This window comes from Cibotium barometz, chromosome 56 (genome assembly GCF_041138505.1).
Source record: "Cibotium barometz isolate CiBa-2024 chromosome 56, ASM4113850v1, whole genome shotgun sequence".
Lineage (NCBI taxonomy): Eukaryota > Viridiplantae > Streptophyta > Polypodiopsida > Cyatheales > Cibotiaceae > Cibotium > Cibotium barometz.
This window is the reverse complement of record NC_141101.1, coordinates 8857081-8874705: the sequence shown is the minus strand read 5'-3', so window position 1 is coordinate 8874705 and position 17625 is coordinate 8857081. Positions and strand designations below refer to the sequence as shown.

Genomic DNA, 17625 nt, shown 5'->3' with positions numbered 1-17625 from the left:
CGTATTGGTTTTACAGGTTTTTTCGCAGCTCCCCCACCCTTCGTCGCTTGGATTGCTGTCGCCTCCACTCGAGTGCTCTGCTGCAAGGTTAGCATGTGTCTCTCTTCCTCTCTCAGCTAAATATTTTTTGTTTAATAGTGCCTAAACTCAAGCAGATGCTCAGCGAGTGCATGCCTCAAGCATTCAAGCTAAACGCAAGTAAGGCATGCAAGCTAAACGCAAGTAAGAGCAACTACAGCAAGCGTAGAGTCTTCATCGCCTGCAAGCTCATGCATTTGTTCACTGGGGTAACTACTTGTGCTTGAAATCATGAGCAGCATTCCCAGCAAGTTCAAGAAGTCAGCAGGCGAGGTAGGCAACAAAGCAACGTTTCAGCACTGAAGTTCTTTCAGTGAGGGACTCATCAAGAATCAATCTGTTGATTCACAGACATACATGTGGCCATCATGGAGCTGTAGCGCTCTCAGGCGATCTCTGCATCATTGTATATCAGATCTTGGCCTTGAGCTCTAGAGGCTCTTTGGCCGGTATGCTATTAGAGAGCTTACAAAGACGGCCAGGAGAAGGACAAGGAGAGCTTTAGAGAGGGGCCGGTCGCATGCACGTCGTTTGTAAGAGGGCAACTGGCTGCTGCGCAACGCACACAGGGTCGTTGTGGTTATGTAGCCCGAATTTATATGCAGCCCGAATTTACATCAGCCAATAGCCCGAATTTACGCAGCCCGAATTTATGTAAGAAGGAATGGATTATAATGAATGGGTTTAAATAACACCCTAAAAGATTGTAAAAGTAGCATATGGTCATTTAGTTGGGAAAAGCTATAACAATTTGGAGATCCTATCTTTCTTGGAGGACATTCGTACTACCCCTTTGGATTTCATAGGAGCTTACTCATGATCCTTCATGTGTGGACTATCGTATGGCCTCTTGGATATGACACAAATCTAACTATTTGATGTAATCTCTTTGCTCTTTACTACATGATGATGATGGTTGATCTTGGAAATATTAGATATGGCTATGGTTTCCTTGCATTTCTTTTCCATGGTTATTTGGTTGCCACTCTTTACCTAGTTGAGTTATATTCTTATGCTTTTTAAATGCAAAATTTTAGACCAAAGAGTTGTGCTTATGCAGCCCGAATTTACAGTTTATGCAGCCCGAATTTATAATATAGTGGCTCCAAATCCATCCTCTCTTGTGTTGCAAACATGAACAGCAAGGATTCTGTAAGCAAGCGAAAAAGGGTATCCATTTCTTTACCGACCCTCGCTGCCTTTCTGTTTGCATTTTCCACTCTTTTGTCTACACGCTAATCCATCTACTCTTGCGTATGAAGGTGAATCGTTTGGATAAGCTCAAGCAGAGCAAACTCGAGGCCACGGAGAGTCATGGGAGCATGGAGCACCTTTCCTCTGGCAGCAGGTTGATGTTGGTTCCAGAAAACGTAAGTCTCAATGACATCCAATAGCTTTACTTCTTTGAGGTCCGGCCACCATTACACACACTCCTTGTGTATTAGGATGTGATATTGAGAGAGAGAGAGAGAGAGAGAGAGAGAGAGAGAGAGAGAGAGAGAGAGAGAGAGAACAAGAGCAGTGCCAACATAAGCATCCTTCTCTAAACCTTTACTAATCACTTCAGTGTGTAAAACCTTGCCTAACCCAAGAGCTCCTACCATGCCGTAAGCTTTTAAGCTATAAATAAATGTACTTGTGTGCAACATAGGATCTGGGCAAGCAGCGAGCCATTTGTTTTATACTTGTGTGCAAAATAGGATGTGATGTATTAGAGAGAGAGAGAGAGAGAGAGAGAGAGAGAGGATAATATACATTCATATTGTAGGTTAAGCAACTTTTCCTTGAGGAGTATAGGGAAAGGGATGGGACACTTGTTCGTTATTGTCGTGTGGATGAAGCTTGTCCAAAATGGAATAGGGCATGGGAGAAACGGGTTGATCTTATCCATCATGTCAAAAAATGTCATGGTCTCATCATTGATGTCCCTCGTAGACCCGTCGGAAGACCAAAGGATAGTCAAAAGTCAAAATTGGCTTTTGGATCAAGGTCTCATAGGCAAGCCAAAGCGCGGTCTCAAAGCTTATCTACCCGCATAAAACTTGCCCGAGACAAGCATCTTAGAGATCTACATAAAAATGCAAAGAAGAGATGGATCTTTAGCTCCTTCAACGGAAAGATGCCATATGAGGAATGGGAGGAAGCCCATATTCAAGAGGAGATGGCAAAGTGGGAGAGTCAAATGCCAAATCGAATTGCAAAGATGGAAGCAAATATTGCCAAAGGATACGACAACGTGGTAAGACATGTTGGAGTTTCTTGCTTCAATGTTGGTCATATTGAATTGTCTCTTCTCATTGTTTCTAATTCTAAAACTTTTTATTTTCAATGACTTCTTTTAGTCAAGAAAATACAAGGATAAGAAAAATGAGGAGGAAGAAGATCATGACAAGGAGAGCATGGAAGGATTGGAGCATGAGGATGAGATAAATGAGACTGCGGAGAGTGAATCCGAAGATGATTTGTCCATGGAGAATGAGGATGAGGTGGTAGATACTATCTCACCAAAGAAAGCTCTCAAATCCAAAACCTCCATGCATATAGAAATTTCTTCTCCATGTGGAAGTGAGACAAGGTATGTGTCTATTATGCAATGATTTTTTCTTTCTTTTTTTTTTGGTAGTTATGAGTGTTCTATGTTTGTAGATCGCCCAAGGGTACCTCTATCCACTTGTCCTCTTTGAGATATGGTCTTGAGGTGACTTTCGATGCTAAACTTGCGCGTGGAATCACTAGCAAGAAAGCAAGCTCAAGTGTACTCAATCTTTTTGTCATGTAAATATCACTTTTGTTAGAATTCTTTTTTGTTTGAATATCTTGTGGTCTTGTAGTGTAATAAATTATGGATTTGTAGGTGGATAGAGCGTACCTTTGAAGACGATGCCCTCAAGAATGTTTGGTTTGTTGATAGTCTATGGCTATCATTCATTCAATCTCAACCTAGTGAAAGGGCGATGCGAAACTATTTTGGAAGAGTGGATCTTTCCAACCACATGTTCACTTTCTTTCCGATTGTGGATGAGTATGGAAATGTTTGTTATGCACGAGTTCTTGTTACGTTTGTTTCACAACACTTACATTGTGAATCTCTCATTTTTGTAGAGATCATTGGACATTAGCGGTATTTTTCAATTGCCATGTACGGTCCATATCTCGTCTGAAAAAAGACAAGAGTGCAATTTTATTTTTTGATTCCATCGCTATTCGTCAAATTGATCGCTACATTGTTCCCTTGACAAGGTATGTGTACTTCTCCTCTAGCATTATAACATGATGAATTCTTTATTTATAATATAGTGGCACTTTGTGTGTTCAGAGTTTTGCAATTTTTTTCAATGTACACATCGCATGAAGAACTTAAAAAAGAGCTACAAATTTTGGAGAATTGTCATGTACAAACAATGGAGGTATGGAGTTCTTGTAAGAGGTTAGAAACTTTTTTTGATTTGTGAATATGTATGCATTGAAATTTTATTGGTTATTTAGATGCCGAGACAAGCCAATACCAAGGATTGCAGATACTATATTATGCTAGTGATGAAGCTACTGATTCAAGGTGGTGTGAAGAATTGCACACCAAAGAAGTGGGTAAGTAAATCATGGAGTTGTGTTTCTTATGATACTTTAGAGTACAATGGTTTGTGATAATTGTCTTGAAAATTTGCAGCTTACTTCGGGTTGGTTCTCTCATGCAATTGTGGAGGCGCTCAAGATGGAGTTTGGAGCATGGGCGCAATATGAGGCTTCGGATTCCACCAAGTAGCAAGCAGGAGACAGCGATGTATAGTTTTGTGGCTACCGAGCTAGACGTCCATACACTTATTTTATGTATCAATTTCTTTTGGAACAATCATGTATCAATTTCTTTTGGAATCAAGAACATACACTTATGTTATGTCTCCATGTTGGATATGAGTGCTTTTAATCTCGTAATGAGTGCTTTGTAATGAGTGCTTTTAATATCGTAAACTTCAACTCCGGCAAGTGTAAATTTGCTTTGCACTTTTTTGTGAATCCGGGCCTCATAACTTATGAATTTGGTCTGTAGGACACAATCTGGAATTTTTGTAAATTCGGGCTGGAATTTTTGTAAATTCGGGCTGTAGGACTTTTGACATTAGATATACTCTCTGGAATTTTTGTAAATTCGGGCTGTAGGATTTTTGTAAATTCGGGCTGAATTTTTTGTACATGTGCATCTGGTGGAATCTATACATGTGCATCTGGTGGAATCTTCTACTCACAAGCTAGAGCGCAGTTATTAAACAGTTACCAAGTTTATAACAGTTACCAAGTTTACAGGCAGTGGCGGGTTTAAAAAGCAGTTGAATTGGGTTCCCTGTTGTTGCTTCTTCATGGTGTTTTTTAACACCACCCACCTCTTGAGATTAGTTCAGTTTCCATGGCTTCTTTGCTCCAGGCTTTTACGTTAATTGATTGTGTACGTCATTGTCCTTGAGATTCCATAGCATGCCAAGTGGAAATGAAGGAAAGCGATTCTCAGCAAGTCATTGAGCGTGAACCAAAAGTTTTAGGTCGGATGGATGAGGGTTTACCAATGTCGCATATAGATAAGAATTAAACAACACGGTTGTAGTCTGTTGCATGCATGCTTGTGCTGGCTAGTTGTTCCCACGCTTAGTGTCGAAGGTGCAAAATAGGTCTTTTATTTGGCTTAACTGGCACTCTTGTAAGTAGTTCTGGTGGTATTCATTTTCTCCTTGAGATCACCACCAGATTCTAATCTTGGGATGACGTATCCTTATGGCACAGTGACACTACTCCTGCAACAAGTGAGCAAAAGGCCCTCTCCACTAACTTTCCTTCAGTTTTATTGTTTACAAGTGAGCATAATATGTAAATTCGGATTATTTGAAATAATCTGGGATTTTTGTAAATTCGGGTTGTAAAATTTGTAAATTCGAGCTGTAGGACTTTTAAAATTTGAGACTCTGGAATTATTGTAAATTCGGGCTGCATAAATTGTAAATTCGAGCTGTAGGACTTTTAACATTAGATATACTCTTTAGAATTCTTGTAAATTTAGGTTGCATTATATGTAAATTCGGGATGAATCTTTTCTTGTTTTTCATAATCTGGAATTTTTGTAAATTCGGGCTGCAAAATTTGTAAATTCGGGCTGTAGGACTTTTAAAATTTGAGACTCTCTGGAATTATTGTGAATTCGGGCTGTAGAAAAAGATAGTATTTCTACTCCACACAACAAAAAAGAAACATGGAAACAAAATTGACAAAGCGAAAAACAGTCATATTCTTACAAAAGATGGAATAAAATTTCATACGAACTTAGGGTTAAGCTTACAACAACTGCAATTGAGATGGCGGATTTATGGTATACATGAGCAAAATCCTCATGTTTGAGGCTTGCACTTTACAAGTGTTACCATTCCGGTTAATAAGAGTGAAAACACGCTCAATGTTACGGTCTTCTCCATGCTCACAAGAAGCAATAGTGGCACAAAAACTACTAGGTCCATTGCAAACTTGAACCTCTCGTCCAATAAGGTTTTTACTATCCTTCACTTCACAGTGTTGATTAGTTAAGGGTAACAAAGCATTACATGTGTGGCAACAAAATGTAGCTTCAGGACTCACCAATAAGGTTTTTGTACAACAATGAGGACAAAAAATTCGAGGACGCTCGTCAAATCGAACACGATTACGACCTCGTTGGTGCTTTCTTCGCAGAATGCCAGTTTGACAAGTCGGCTTCTCAGGTTGGATGATGGGTTCCTTGATACCTTCAGAATTCAAAGCTTCAACATCCACCTTGCGCTTTCCATGACCAAGTCGAGTTTGAGTGACATGTGCTTGGACTTGGCAGATGTTGCCTCGCATTGGCAATTGAATCTCCTCTGGACTCATTAGCGATCCAAGAGTATCTCTTGCAGACTTGAGTTGATGCATGACAATGTTCATATCTCTGGAGCTTCTATTTGAAAGGCTTCTCTCAAGTGATTGAACCATCTCCTTGATGTCTTGTAGACATTCATTTGCATCTTTTTTTTGGACGATGTCATCACAAGCATCACTTTCCATTCCATCCATCATTTCATGAGCATTATCCACGATAGGAAGAAGAGCATTTAAGTGTTGAAAATATCATGTAGCTATCAATCGAATACCATATAGGTGCTTGCATTCGGAGCTCCAATCCGGGCAATCACAGTAGTTTGCTTGTAAGCTAACATTATACCACTGATTTGGGACACTTGAGCTTTGTATTTTAAATTGTAAGCTCAATTCATTGATCACCACTAGGCATGATTGGTCAAGTATATACCTCTGCAAAATTGCCTCTCCCTCTTGCAACTTGTTAGTATGTTTTTGGGAAGAACCTTGAAGTCCAAATCTGCCTGAGTCAGCTGCACGCATTAAACTTGTGAGCATGCATGTCATTTCACAAAAAGAATAGTATACGTTTGTTGATATATGATTTTCATGATACCTATTTCTTGTTTTTGGATAAAAAATTTGAGAAGGGTTCCACCCATGCGATTTCCAGTTTTAGAATCACCCACAAGTGCATGTATTAGGTCCACAATAGAGCGATTGATGCGTGCTTCCAATAGAGTGTACTTGATATATTGCCACAATCGTTCTATCAAGTTTGTGGTGTCAACGTTACCATGGGGAAACAACCTTCCAAATTTTGGCCATCGTGATCTCCACATGCAATACTTTCCGCACCACCCATTTGTGACATAGCGCACCACATTGAGATGGTTTGAATATCGATTGAGTAATTGTTGAAATTGACTATCAAATTCCACTTCACTTGGACACTGCATAAGGTTTGACATTTCCATATATAGCTCTCCTCGTAATTCCTTCGGAACCTACAAACATAAAAGAGAACATTGAATGCCTAAATTGTTAGACTATCTTTTTTGAAAGTGAGAGATGCCTCTACCTGTGGAAGGAGATTATCTACCCATGCCTTCTTGGCATGGAACCAACATAAAATAATGTGGCAGGCAATTTGATGGCGTGGTCCTTCTACTGGCATTTCCCAACAATGTGGATCTTCATTTATCACCTTCAAGAATGCTTCAAGTTCCTGCTGTGACTTATCAATGACGAGTGCAGCAGGTCGAATGCTTCCCATTCTTGAAAATATAATGCGGAGTGTCATCTCCAAAGCAATAACATCATGATGTGCCCCTGCATCTGTTGTGCATAACATGAACCATATTGGGATGCCTTGCCCACGTTGGTTTGGTAGTACTGCTGCAAATAAGGGAAGACCAAACACATTTGTTTTGAATGTGCTATCAATTGCCCATGAATTGTTGGAGGAAAATCGCTTAGCCATTTGCAGCATCCAATTGTCTTGTATGATTAAAATGAATGGTTTGTCTTTTGGATTTTGTGCGGTTGGATTATAAGGTTGAAAGTAGACCACCTATAAACATAACAAATGTCAATACAATACAACGAAAGTATTGTAGGAAAAGAAGAGGTAAATTTGCAACCTTTTGTTGTTTTTGCAAAATTGCAACCTCAATGTGCATGGTTGTCCAATCATCATTAGGAATCCTACCTGCACAAAAGGTAATCCTACCTGCACAAAAGGTCTCGATAAAAATTACAACAAGATGCACTTTGATAATAGCAAAAAAAACATCTTACTCATTATACCTTCGATGCGTTTTTGATATGACAACATTTGAACCTCCTTTGGGATCATAAAGAATCGAAAGATGATTTGATCAAGCATGGTAGCTCTCTCCAATTGATACCTTTCTTTGGATATTGACAATTGTGCAACATGACGAGAACTACCGATATCAAACAAATCCTCTGCACAACATTCCACAACGGATGGGTGTACCGGCAAATGATAGAGATCACTCTTGCTGCCCGAGATATGGCCATCATGATTTGGATGAATGTGTATAGTAACCTCATCTTTATCATCAAAGCTTTGCACTTGAACTTTGAATGGACAACCACACTTCTTTGATGTTCTAATCCTTTTCTTTTGTGAACCACAACGCTTAGGCTTTCCACCTCTATGACAAATATAGTCAATCACAAGAGTTGACAAATGATGCCTCTTTGCAGATCGCACATAACTAATCTCACTTTGTGCTCAATCATTAGTTGCTCTAGTTGAAAATCTAGATTGCTTTTAAGTGTACCTATTATGTATGATGGGGGCTTGTTAAGATCCAAATTACATTGAGTAACCACCTTAGTCTTCTTTTGATGGCTACATCCACAAGAGTTGACAAAGTCCTTGATGAAGGATACAGGAATTCCATAACAACGGGCACCAATGCACCATGTAGACCTCAATGCCTCAAGTGTATTTGCAAGATCTCTATGACAAGATGCGCCATCAATGCAATGCACACCCTCAATAATGTTTTGCCAATCCTCCATACAAGCAACCCTTATGGATGGATTGGACTTGAGACAAATACAAAGTGAACCATTTTCCACCTCTCTTAAGCACAATACCTCTTTTATTTTAAGCCATTTCTTAAGATCAAGAACTCCTCTATGATCAATCATTTTGAGTGTATGCAAAGACATGGAGGTATCATCTTTTAGTGATGTGACCATCAGAGTATAAACATCTCTTTCAAATGAAAAATACCTGGACGATATATGTTGGGTCACATTAACTAACGTGGGATCCTCATCGTGGACATCAACCCATTCAGTTTGTTTGTGTTTGTGTGCATCATCGTCTTCTTCACTCGAGCTAGTAGATGAGCTTTCTTCAATAAGAAAGTCATCATCCACATTATCCATTTGAACATACCACTCCATGGTGATGATAGAGCAAGGGTGTAATAAAAATGACAAAGAGAAGAGGAATAAAGAAGGGAAAAGAGGTATTTAGTTGAGGGATCAATAAAATACAAGAATAAAGAGGACACACATCACTCAGCCCGAATTTACTTGACAGCCCGAATTTACTAGTTGCGAGCGTATCTTGCTTAACTTCTTATGCTTAACTTTTGAATTCTTTACACTTTACATACCTACTACAATTGGTCATTAATACATATCCATCTCACCTCTGGGGCTCTTACTTCAAAAAATATATTATTCCTTCTCATTTATTGGCGCCGTCCGCCGCCTGCCGTCCTACACCCGAATTTACCAACTTCCCCGAATTTACAAAATGCCGATCGACGGCCCATATGCCATGATTTTCTTTTTTTCTCTCTCCACCCTTGATCCCCTCGAGAGCTGAGCGTGTCATTTAGAGCCGAGGCTGAGCGTCCACCCTCTCTCTATCCTCCTGTCGTGTGAGAGAGACCGCAGAGACACGCTTTCCTCCTCCCCAAAAACCTCTTAGAACTTCCTCCTGCATGGATCCGAGGAAAGGAGGCCCAGCTGTGTGCAATATGAGGAGGTCCATAACCCAGCGAGTGAAAGAAACGGACTTTTCTTGTACATAACTCAACGAGTGAGGAAATAGACGAGGCTGATCTTGGAGGCTGCTGCCGTCACCTGCATGCCCTAAGATGAGAGACGGGGAGCATTGGGGTGCCCATTTAAGAGAAGAACAAGACCATTTTTACGCAGTAACCCACTGCGTGAAGGAGAGGTATTTGATGCAACAAAAAGTAACATTCATTTTGCCCTTAATAACCTTGATAATAATTAACGCAACAGCAATTAACAAGGAGAAAAACTGGCCCATCAAACTCTAAACCTTTTCTCCATTTTTGTGTGGTCTCAGCACAAGGCATTGCTAATAGTAGATCTACAACCAGTTCATACTAGGCCTGTGGTTGAGAAAGCCCATGAATTTTTCATAACCTCTTAATTTTAGCTTAACCTCGAGAGACATCAATGAGCAGCTTCGATTAGCAAGAGACGATGAAACGAGATTCTAATTGGAGATGTAACCAATGACAATACAGATCCGATTATCCCCATTTAGATACATTTTTTTTAACCTTTCATACTTCATTGAATTCCCATGTTTCACAAACTGGGTTCAGGGTTGACAGATAAACAAGGACTACTAGTGGAGCAACCCGGGCCTCCATGTCACGCCACCAGCCAAGCATCACATTCTTCTGCACTTCGATTAATCATAAACCTTGTCTTAAACTAAACCATGGTTCTTATTAATAAACAGCCAAAAACTGTGTTAGACATGTAGGGAAGACGAGGAAGCCCAGCCCTTGAAAGCTTCTTCAGACCAGGTGTACAGTATCACCTGCTACCATCACTCTGTTTGCAGTTTGCAATCTCTGCAGCAAGCACAGATGGTATTAGAAGAAATACATAAAGAAGGGTACAATAATGTTAGCCACTGGGTCCGAGAGAACTAAAGATGCAAACCTATGGCGTGATTTTAATTACAATATTTTAAACAATTCATAAACATGCTCATATAAGTGGTTGTTAGTATGCTTAATAATGATGGATTCAATTAAGAGATACTTAGTTTAGGTTTTGGAACCTGCAACAACCAGTTGAGCTCCTGTTGTGTGTAAGGATTGGGGTTTCCAGCATTCACAACAGCTGCAATGCCAGTCAAGGTGACATGCTCAAGCCGATTGCTCATCATGTGCTGACTGAAAGCAGCATTGAATCTCTCCTCCCTATAGAGACAAATGCCACCACCCATAATCAAATCAAAAGCCCAACACAAAACAGGCCTATGTATTAGATCAATCCCACACAAGCCTACATCTTGAAGTCGTGAAATTCTTCATGAAATTATTCCAGGTTCAAGCAAGGCATTGTGAAGAAATACCCATCCTCAGCATAGGATGCCAGTAGATAAGTATTGATTATAACATTAAACTAGAAGAAATTACTCTCCAATTGTTTTTTACCAAATTACTCTCCAATTGTTTTTTGACTATAGAAAAGAGTGCTTGAGAGTCTCTGGAGTTATAGAGACCATTACCTTTCAGAAGAAACTGCAACAGCAGCTTGGGATGAACTACCAGAGGGCAGAACATCATTGTCATTATCACCACTGACACCTCTCCCTCCCCTGCCTGGAGATTCTACCATGCTCATGCGTCTTTGCCTTCTTTGCATCCGTCTGCATGTGCAGAAGAAATGAGCCTTTCCCAAAAAATCTATCCATCCACTTCCTAGCACTGATCAGGCACCTTGCAACTTGAGTAAATGCAAAGGCATTAGTCCCCTATTATTAGAATTTAGTAGAATGCATGGCATTAGCATGACTTCTTGTGCCCTTAACTAGTATGGCAAGTAGTAAAATGCACGATATTGGCATGACACGTCATGCCATTATTAATCGGTGTGCCATGTACCATTAGTGTATAGGAGAAAGCATGACATTGGCAAGACTCCCTATGCCATCAACCATCAGTGTGTCACGTATCACAGCACACCATGTACCATTAGTGTTTAGAAGAATGTGCATAACTCCATCATGCCATTAATCGTCAGTAATTAATTAGATGCTCGGCACTGGAGAAACTCCTTATGCCTCAAACCACCAATGTTACACTAAATTCACAACTTCAATTATCTAAGATGTTGAGACCGACCTCTCTTGAGCTGCTCCAGCTCCGCCCTCTTCATCATCAGGACTATCACCATCTCCACCATTCTCTCCAGCATCACCTTCAGGACGTCGTTTTCTTTCCAACTCCCTCTCCCTCTCCCTCTCTTGCTCTCTCTGCTCCATCTCTGTTAGCTCCTTGTGGTATACTGCAAAGTTCAAAACTTTGAGAGCCGCATCTACATCAACTTTTAGGACCTGTTTCAGGTTGCATATATAGTCTAGTTAGACACATCCAGGTTGGTCCTTGCATGCATCACTCTATCATGCAAGTGTAGCACGCCTTCTATTCAAACGACATACCTGATTTCTAAGCTTCATTTTCGCATGTGCAGTGGAAAGGCGAATTATTGTCTCCAAGGTTCGAGCAGTGATTGGAAGGGTGCCTCCACCAGCCTGCATGACAGCCACTGCATTTAGAGATAAGGGGCAAAGCATGGGATGCATGTACATACATACGTACCATGGTAGACATACAACCATGTGCACCAGGCACATGCATACAATCATGTGTTTTCATAAATACATGCATACCATATTACATACATACACATACCACCATACATACAAGCCATGTATGTATATACACACATGGTATGTATGTATCAACTTTTAAGTCATGAGGAAACTCTTTAAAAACCTTGTTATCTGCACTTGCATTCCGCATTTCAGCATAAGCTGACGCAATTTGCTCTGATGCCTGGATGTGAAACCTAGGAACATTAGCAAACAACATCCAGAATGCACACTAAACAATGATAATGATCCAAAAAACCTTTGCATGTGAAGGTATGATGGAAACTTCATTGACCTCATCTGACAGCACTGGTTGATGGCGACTCTTAGCATAGTGAATGTACTTCTTTAAAAATTTGATTGTTAACGTCTCACGTCTGCCTTGCCTTGCTCTCCTTTCTCCATGCAGCAAGCGGTTATACTTCACAAAGATGGCTGTTGCTATCTCTGCCTCTTCATCCTCAACATGTCTCGAGTCCCCATCCATGATAAGTAACCCTAAAAGCAACAAATAGACTAAAATCAGCATTTCCCATTTTTAAAAAATTTTGAGAACCTCTGATAAGATTTGCCTGGTTTGAGACAACTATGTAATATCTTGTCTGTGACCATATGTGCATAATGTGATAAACCTAGTTTAAGAGAAGTATGTATGTTATCGTGTACCTCCACTTTCAGCTGGGGAACGATATCTGTGCATTCGCAAAACATGTTCAGATATCTGTCGATCGATATCTGCATCCATTTGGTCAAGAACTATAAACAGCAAGTCAAATCGAGACAGGAGGGAATCTGGAAGTCCGATGTTCTTTGTTGGGGTAAGAGATCTATCATACTGGACCAGCCAAAGTTCACGAATAAGTTAGCGATTGAACATAATAATTTCAATGCTCCCATGTTTTCAAGAGCTAATACTTACAGTGCCATAGATGGGATTTGCGGCAGCAACAACGCTACAACGAGCATTCAAAGATGCATGTATCCCGGCCTTAGCTATTGTAACTGTCTGCTGCTCCATGACCTCATGGATAGCAACCCGGTCAAGGTCATTCATCTTATCAAATTCATCAATGCATACTACTCCTCTATCAGCTAATACCATAGCACCAGCCTCCAAGCGCCTCTCTCCTGCATTCCACAAGGAAGATCAGTTTTCATAATGGAACCTTCATAGGTACATTGCACAAAGCATGACTCAAAGCACACTCCATCCACTCGAAGTGTTTGCCCATGTTGCAGACATTGCACAGAGAGAAGACATTATTCACATACCCCCATGTAATTTCTGTGAAAGCTAACCTCCCAGCTATAGCAAAACTAATGCCTATACATGTCAAAAATGTGGCATGATGAGGGGGCAAATTGGTGTATCAGCACAGTGTTCATAGTGGAAAGCATGTGCCAAACATGGGACACATCCTGTTTCACACCTGAAATTAGCTTGACAAGGAGAGAAGCCACTCTAAACATATAATATGGCATTGCATGCTGTGCTGATATGCATACTCTTTACTGCTTAAGAACTGGCTCTCACGTTACATGGAAATCCCACAGGTGGAAGACACACTATTCAAGCCTACAGGCATGCACTTTTTGTCATGGCTTAGAGGATGCCTATGCTTGTTGATGACTTGGAACATGTAGCTAACCTGTCTCCTGATCTGTAGTCACGGCTGCTGTCAAACCGACACCAGAGGATCCTCGACCTGTTGTTGAAATCGCAAGGGGGGCAATATTCATTATTGCCCTCAAAAGCTGAGATTTAGCCACAGATGGATCACCCACCATCATCATGTTTATGTCTCTGCAAAAGAAAAATAAATTCAGGTAAGACGTATACAGCCCGAAGAGTCTACAAGAATATGGGATGGCAACAAGCTCACCCTCTGATGTGTGTGCCATTCTTTAGATTCTTCTCTACACCACCCAGAAGTTGCAGAACAACCGCCTTTTTGATCCACGAATGTCCACAAATGGACGGTGCTAGCGACTCCCCAAGCAAATCAAAAGCATCTTGCCTGTTTCCAATTTTCTTGATGTTCTTAATGTCTTCATTGGTAAAAACTGGTGTATTGATCTCCTTATTCAACTGGGCAATGTTGTTTGCAACAATGATAGTCCTGGCATTACGAGGGTACAAGGAAGCCCATCACCAACATTTCAAAACTTAAACACCACTTAAAATATGCTGGGAGGAACAATTTTAGTGCTTGTACCGGAAGACGCCATTGACACTCCCTTTTGTTTTTCCCGCAACAGCTTTGTATATGCCAACAATAGCAACTCGGTCTCCAGGTTTGCATATATCCACAAGGTCATCTTCCACAATCACATCAATGGATCGAGGAAGCTGACCAGGGGCAGAATTTTCTGGCATCTCTTGGATGGAGATTGTCTGATGGTCTCTGTACTTGCACAGACCAAACTCTGTAACCAGAAGATTCCCTTGATCATCCTGTTGAAAAAAGCATTGTAACTTTCAGTATCACGTTCACTAAGTCAAGTAACAAGACCCTTAACTGAAATGATTGCAAGATCATCAACCATTCTTCAATCCAATACTGTGCACCCTTGAATCTAGTTCAATGAGTCTTCACCCTATGGTGATTGGAGTTGCAGCTCACAAACTCTCTAACCTATGAGAGGGCATGGAGCTACTTGGGTGTATGTGTGAGTGCACACACTCAAGCGTCCATGTATGTGCATGCACTTGGGATATGTGTACACAGTGCATACATGAGTACACATCCGTGTGCACGTGCACATGGGCATGGGTGCATGTACAGAACTGAGAAAAGTCTAAGCTTACCCTTGTGGGGTAGACAGATCCTGTTGGCAGGCCTGTGGTTGATGTGATGTCACGATACTCTCTGTATGTAAAGTCACCCGTGCTAGGACAGAAGTGGACACTTTTCACCACCTTTGGTCTCACCAAGGAACCTGAGGAGATGAACATGACACCTCTCAACATATTGAAAATCAAATTACTAACTCTGCTTCTATGACAATGAAGATCTGCAATCACAGGTGTGAGGGCCAGACAAATCAGAAAAACTTGATTTGAGAACTTCAACCATCTTAGGTTGGGAAATGCACTTACATTTGGTGACAATGCCTTCAACACACACCAGACTGCCAATGAAAGGAGAGAGTAGCTCTCTGGGAGAAACTTTGTGGAAACCAAATTGGCCTTCAAACCCAACCTGCACCTCCTCTCCTTCCTGTAAGTATTTTGGGTCTATGCTTCTCGTCACTTCATCAAGGGCATCCAAAAATGGATGAATGTATTCGCTAGGGGAGCGAATCAACCTAAAGACAAGACTTTCATAAATTAACATGTTCTAATTCATGAATACATATGCTACTCACTGCAGCCAAACATACATGTATATACACATGCATATCATGTACACAAATGCGTACGTACACACGCCAAAACACATTCATGGATGCTCTGTAATTCCACTACGTGTGCATACATAATCCAAATACGCATACAGCTACGTGTGCAAATTCATGTTCTCGTGCACCTGCAGTACACTTATTCGCATGTACAGACACCTACATACACGTATGCGAGTTCAAGTACGCGCATGCATGCATAAACATACCCAAGAAATACCTGCGAGTGAGATCATGGCTGAAGTTTCGGAGATCAGTCAAATCAACGAGGAGACGATGGCGCCCTTGAGCGATCATGCTCCTTATCTTGTCCATATAGATCCCTTGACCAATCTGTTGAAACGGACTAAGATGTGATCTTCATGCAGCCACTTTTCTATGCGAGAGCCGTGGAAATGATAGGGAGGGAGGGGGGGGGCGGGGGGTGGGGGGTGCTTGTGTGTGTGTGTGTGGAGTGAGGGCGAGGGCGTAGGTAGCTTACATCCTGGTCGAGGAAGTCCATGAAGGTCCGCTTGTGGGCGAGATGAGCCTCCTGATTGATCTCCATAGCTCGGGCTTCTGCAGCACACAGAGATGGTGGAGAAGAAGAGGAGAAAGCAGCGAAATGCAAACACAGAGTCTGTCGGGGGCACGGGTGAAAGAAAGAACAGAAAAAATTGGCGGGAAAACTATGCCATACGGCGGGAAAATATGAGCCTCCGCGTGGTTTCACATGACCACGTAAGATGATGGACGACTACATGCCCGCCCGCCGACTACGTCAAGCCCCCTTTTCCTTTTTTTGAGAGTCACTCTTAATTTTCACATTATATTTTGAGATAATTAAAGAGATTGCTAAGGTTTTTGGCATCTGTGGAATTTAGCAAAAACTTGTTTGGATTATTCCATGTATAGACGGTACAACACTTGGCTAGACACTCTCTCTCTCTCTCTCTCTCTCAAAAACCTAAGCCAAAGCTTGAAAAAAACCAACACTACATTATTTGTAGCGAAGGTGGTTGCACTTGATGCTTAACATTGTAGATGGTTGATTGGTTTCTTTTTTTTCAACACCTTGTCTTGACATTGTGGGGCGTTGAGCCCAGATAGTCGTGGGAGGTGGGGACATTGCATAACAGAGTTTTGTAGTTCCTTATGGGCTCAATCCATATCATGGACAGTGGCACCAACTATGACCATACAAACACAGTCTAGTCATGGCTGCCCCACATCTTTGTACCTATATAGATGCGCCATCATCTCTTCACAATTCATTAGCCAATCACTGTGTGTTTACCTCATTATCTAGCCATGCTCTTAGCATTTCTAGCAACCATCTAAGCTTCCTCTTCAAGAGTGCACAGGTATAAATATAGGCCTATCTAGACACACTATCATCTCTACACAATTCATTAGTCTATCAATGTGTCTTGGCATCATTACCTTTTAGCCATGCTCTTAGCAGTTCTAGCAGCCATCTAAGCTCCCTCCATGAGAGTGCACAAGCATGGAACGCGGGCCTATATATTACACGATTGTCTCTACACAATTCATTAGTCATTCACTATGTGTAGTTCTAGCAACCACCTAACCCTCATTGTATCTTTGCTTAGTGTAATATGCCTACTTCTCTCTACTTTGTAGCCAATATGCTTAAGCTATGTTTTTTTTTAATCTTACATTTTGGGAGTGTTCTAAGTTTACACCGGCAATGCACGTTAGCTTACATTTGCTTTGTCTGATTTTTTTAATATCATGAATCTTGATCTAGTGCCTCCCTCTCAATCTATTAAGGGGAAAAGGAAAAGAGAGTCTTTCACTCCATTTTTCCTCTATTTGCATGCGAGAAGATGGTCTTTTATCAAGGTGTGAACCCCTCATAGTAAGGATATGGCCCTCTCTCTCTCTCTCTCTCTCTCTCTCTCTCTCTCTCTCTCTCTCTCTCTCTCTCTCTCTCTCTCTCTCTCTCTCTCTCTCTCTCTCTCTACACACACACACACACACACACACACTTTTGACTTTTACCAAATGTATAGGGACAAGCGATGAGGAGAATGAGATGTGACCCCCGTTAACGGTTAGGGAAATCCAATTTTCCGTTGCTCTCATAT

The 17625-nt window shown here is 41.1% G+C and overlaps 2 protein-coding genes across 2 annotated transcripts; one reads left to right on the top strand and one right to left on the bottom strand.

Moving 5' to 3' along the window:
• Positions 1-1130: 1130 nt before the first annotated feature.
• Positions 1131-3841, top strand: LOC147606862 (uncharacterized). The gene is made up of 9 exons (XM_086791142.1): positions 1131-1248; positions 1341-2317; positions 2421-2653; positions 2725-2853; positions 2933-3100; positions 3181-3318; positions 3395-3485; positions 3565-3666; positions 3746-3841. Exons 2-9 carry the CDS (start codon positions 2198-2200, stop codon positions 3839-3841), a joined length of 1077 nt encoding a protein of 358 aa, XP_086647268.1. The 5' UTR covers positions 1131-1248; positions 1341-2197.
• A 6091-nt stretch (positions 3842-9932) lies between these two features.
• On the bottom strand, positions 9933-16204 carry LOC147606861 (DNA replication licensing factor MCM3 homolog 2-like). The gene is made up of 16 exons (XM_086791267.1): positions 16017-16204; positions 15756-15868; positions 15234-15442; positions 14943-15073; positions 14350-14588; positions 14017-14253; positions 13783-13937; positions 13053-13261; positions 12800-12968; positions 12429-12631; positions 12258-12317; positions 11921-12013; positions 11604-11815; positions 10988-11128; positions 10535-10676; positions 9933-10322 (listed from the first exon to the last, which is right to left on the bottom strand). The coding sequence occupies exons 1-16, from the start codon at positions 16080-16082 to the stop codon at positions 10266-10268; spliced, it is 2436 nt and encodes an 811-aa protein (XP_086647393.1). The 5' UTR covers positions 16083-16204; the 3' UTR covers positions 9933-10265.
• Positions 16205-17625: the final 1421 nt, after the last annotated feature.

Coding starts and splice junctions, on each gene's coding strand:
- LOC147606862 (XM_086791142.1), top strand. CDS start 2,198: ATGCCATATGAGGAATGGGAGGAAGCCCATATTCAAGAGGAGATGGCA. Junction 2,318..2,420: donor CCAAAGGATACGACAACGTG/GTAAGACATGTT, acceptor GACTTCTTTTAG/TCAAGAAAATACAAGGATAA. Junction 3,486..3,564: donor GTCATGTACAAACAATGGAG/GTATGGAGTTCT, acceptor TTGGTTATTTAG/ATGCCGAGACAAGCCAATAC.
- LOC147606861 (XM_086791267.1), bottom strand. CDS start 16,082: ATGGAGATCAATCAGGAGGCTCATCTCGCCCACAAGCGGACCTTCATG. Junction 15,074..15,233: donor TGAAGGCATTGTCACCAAAT/GTAAGTGCATTT, acceptor TCATCTCCTCAG/GTTCCTTGGTGAGACCAAAG. Junction 10,323..10,534: donor AGCTCAACTGGTTGTTGCAG/GTTCCAAAACCT, acceptor TGCTTGCTGCAG/AGATTGCAAACTGCAAACAG.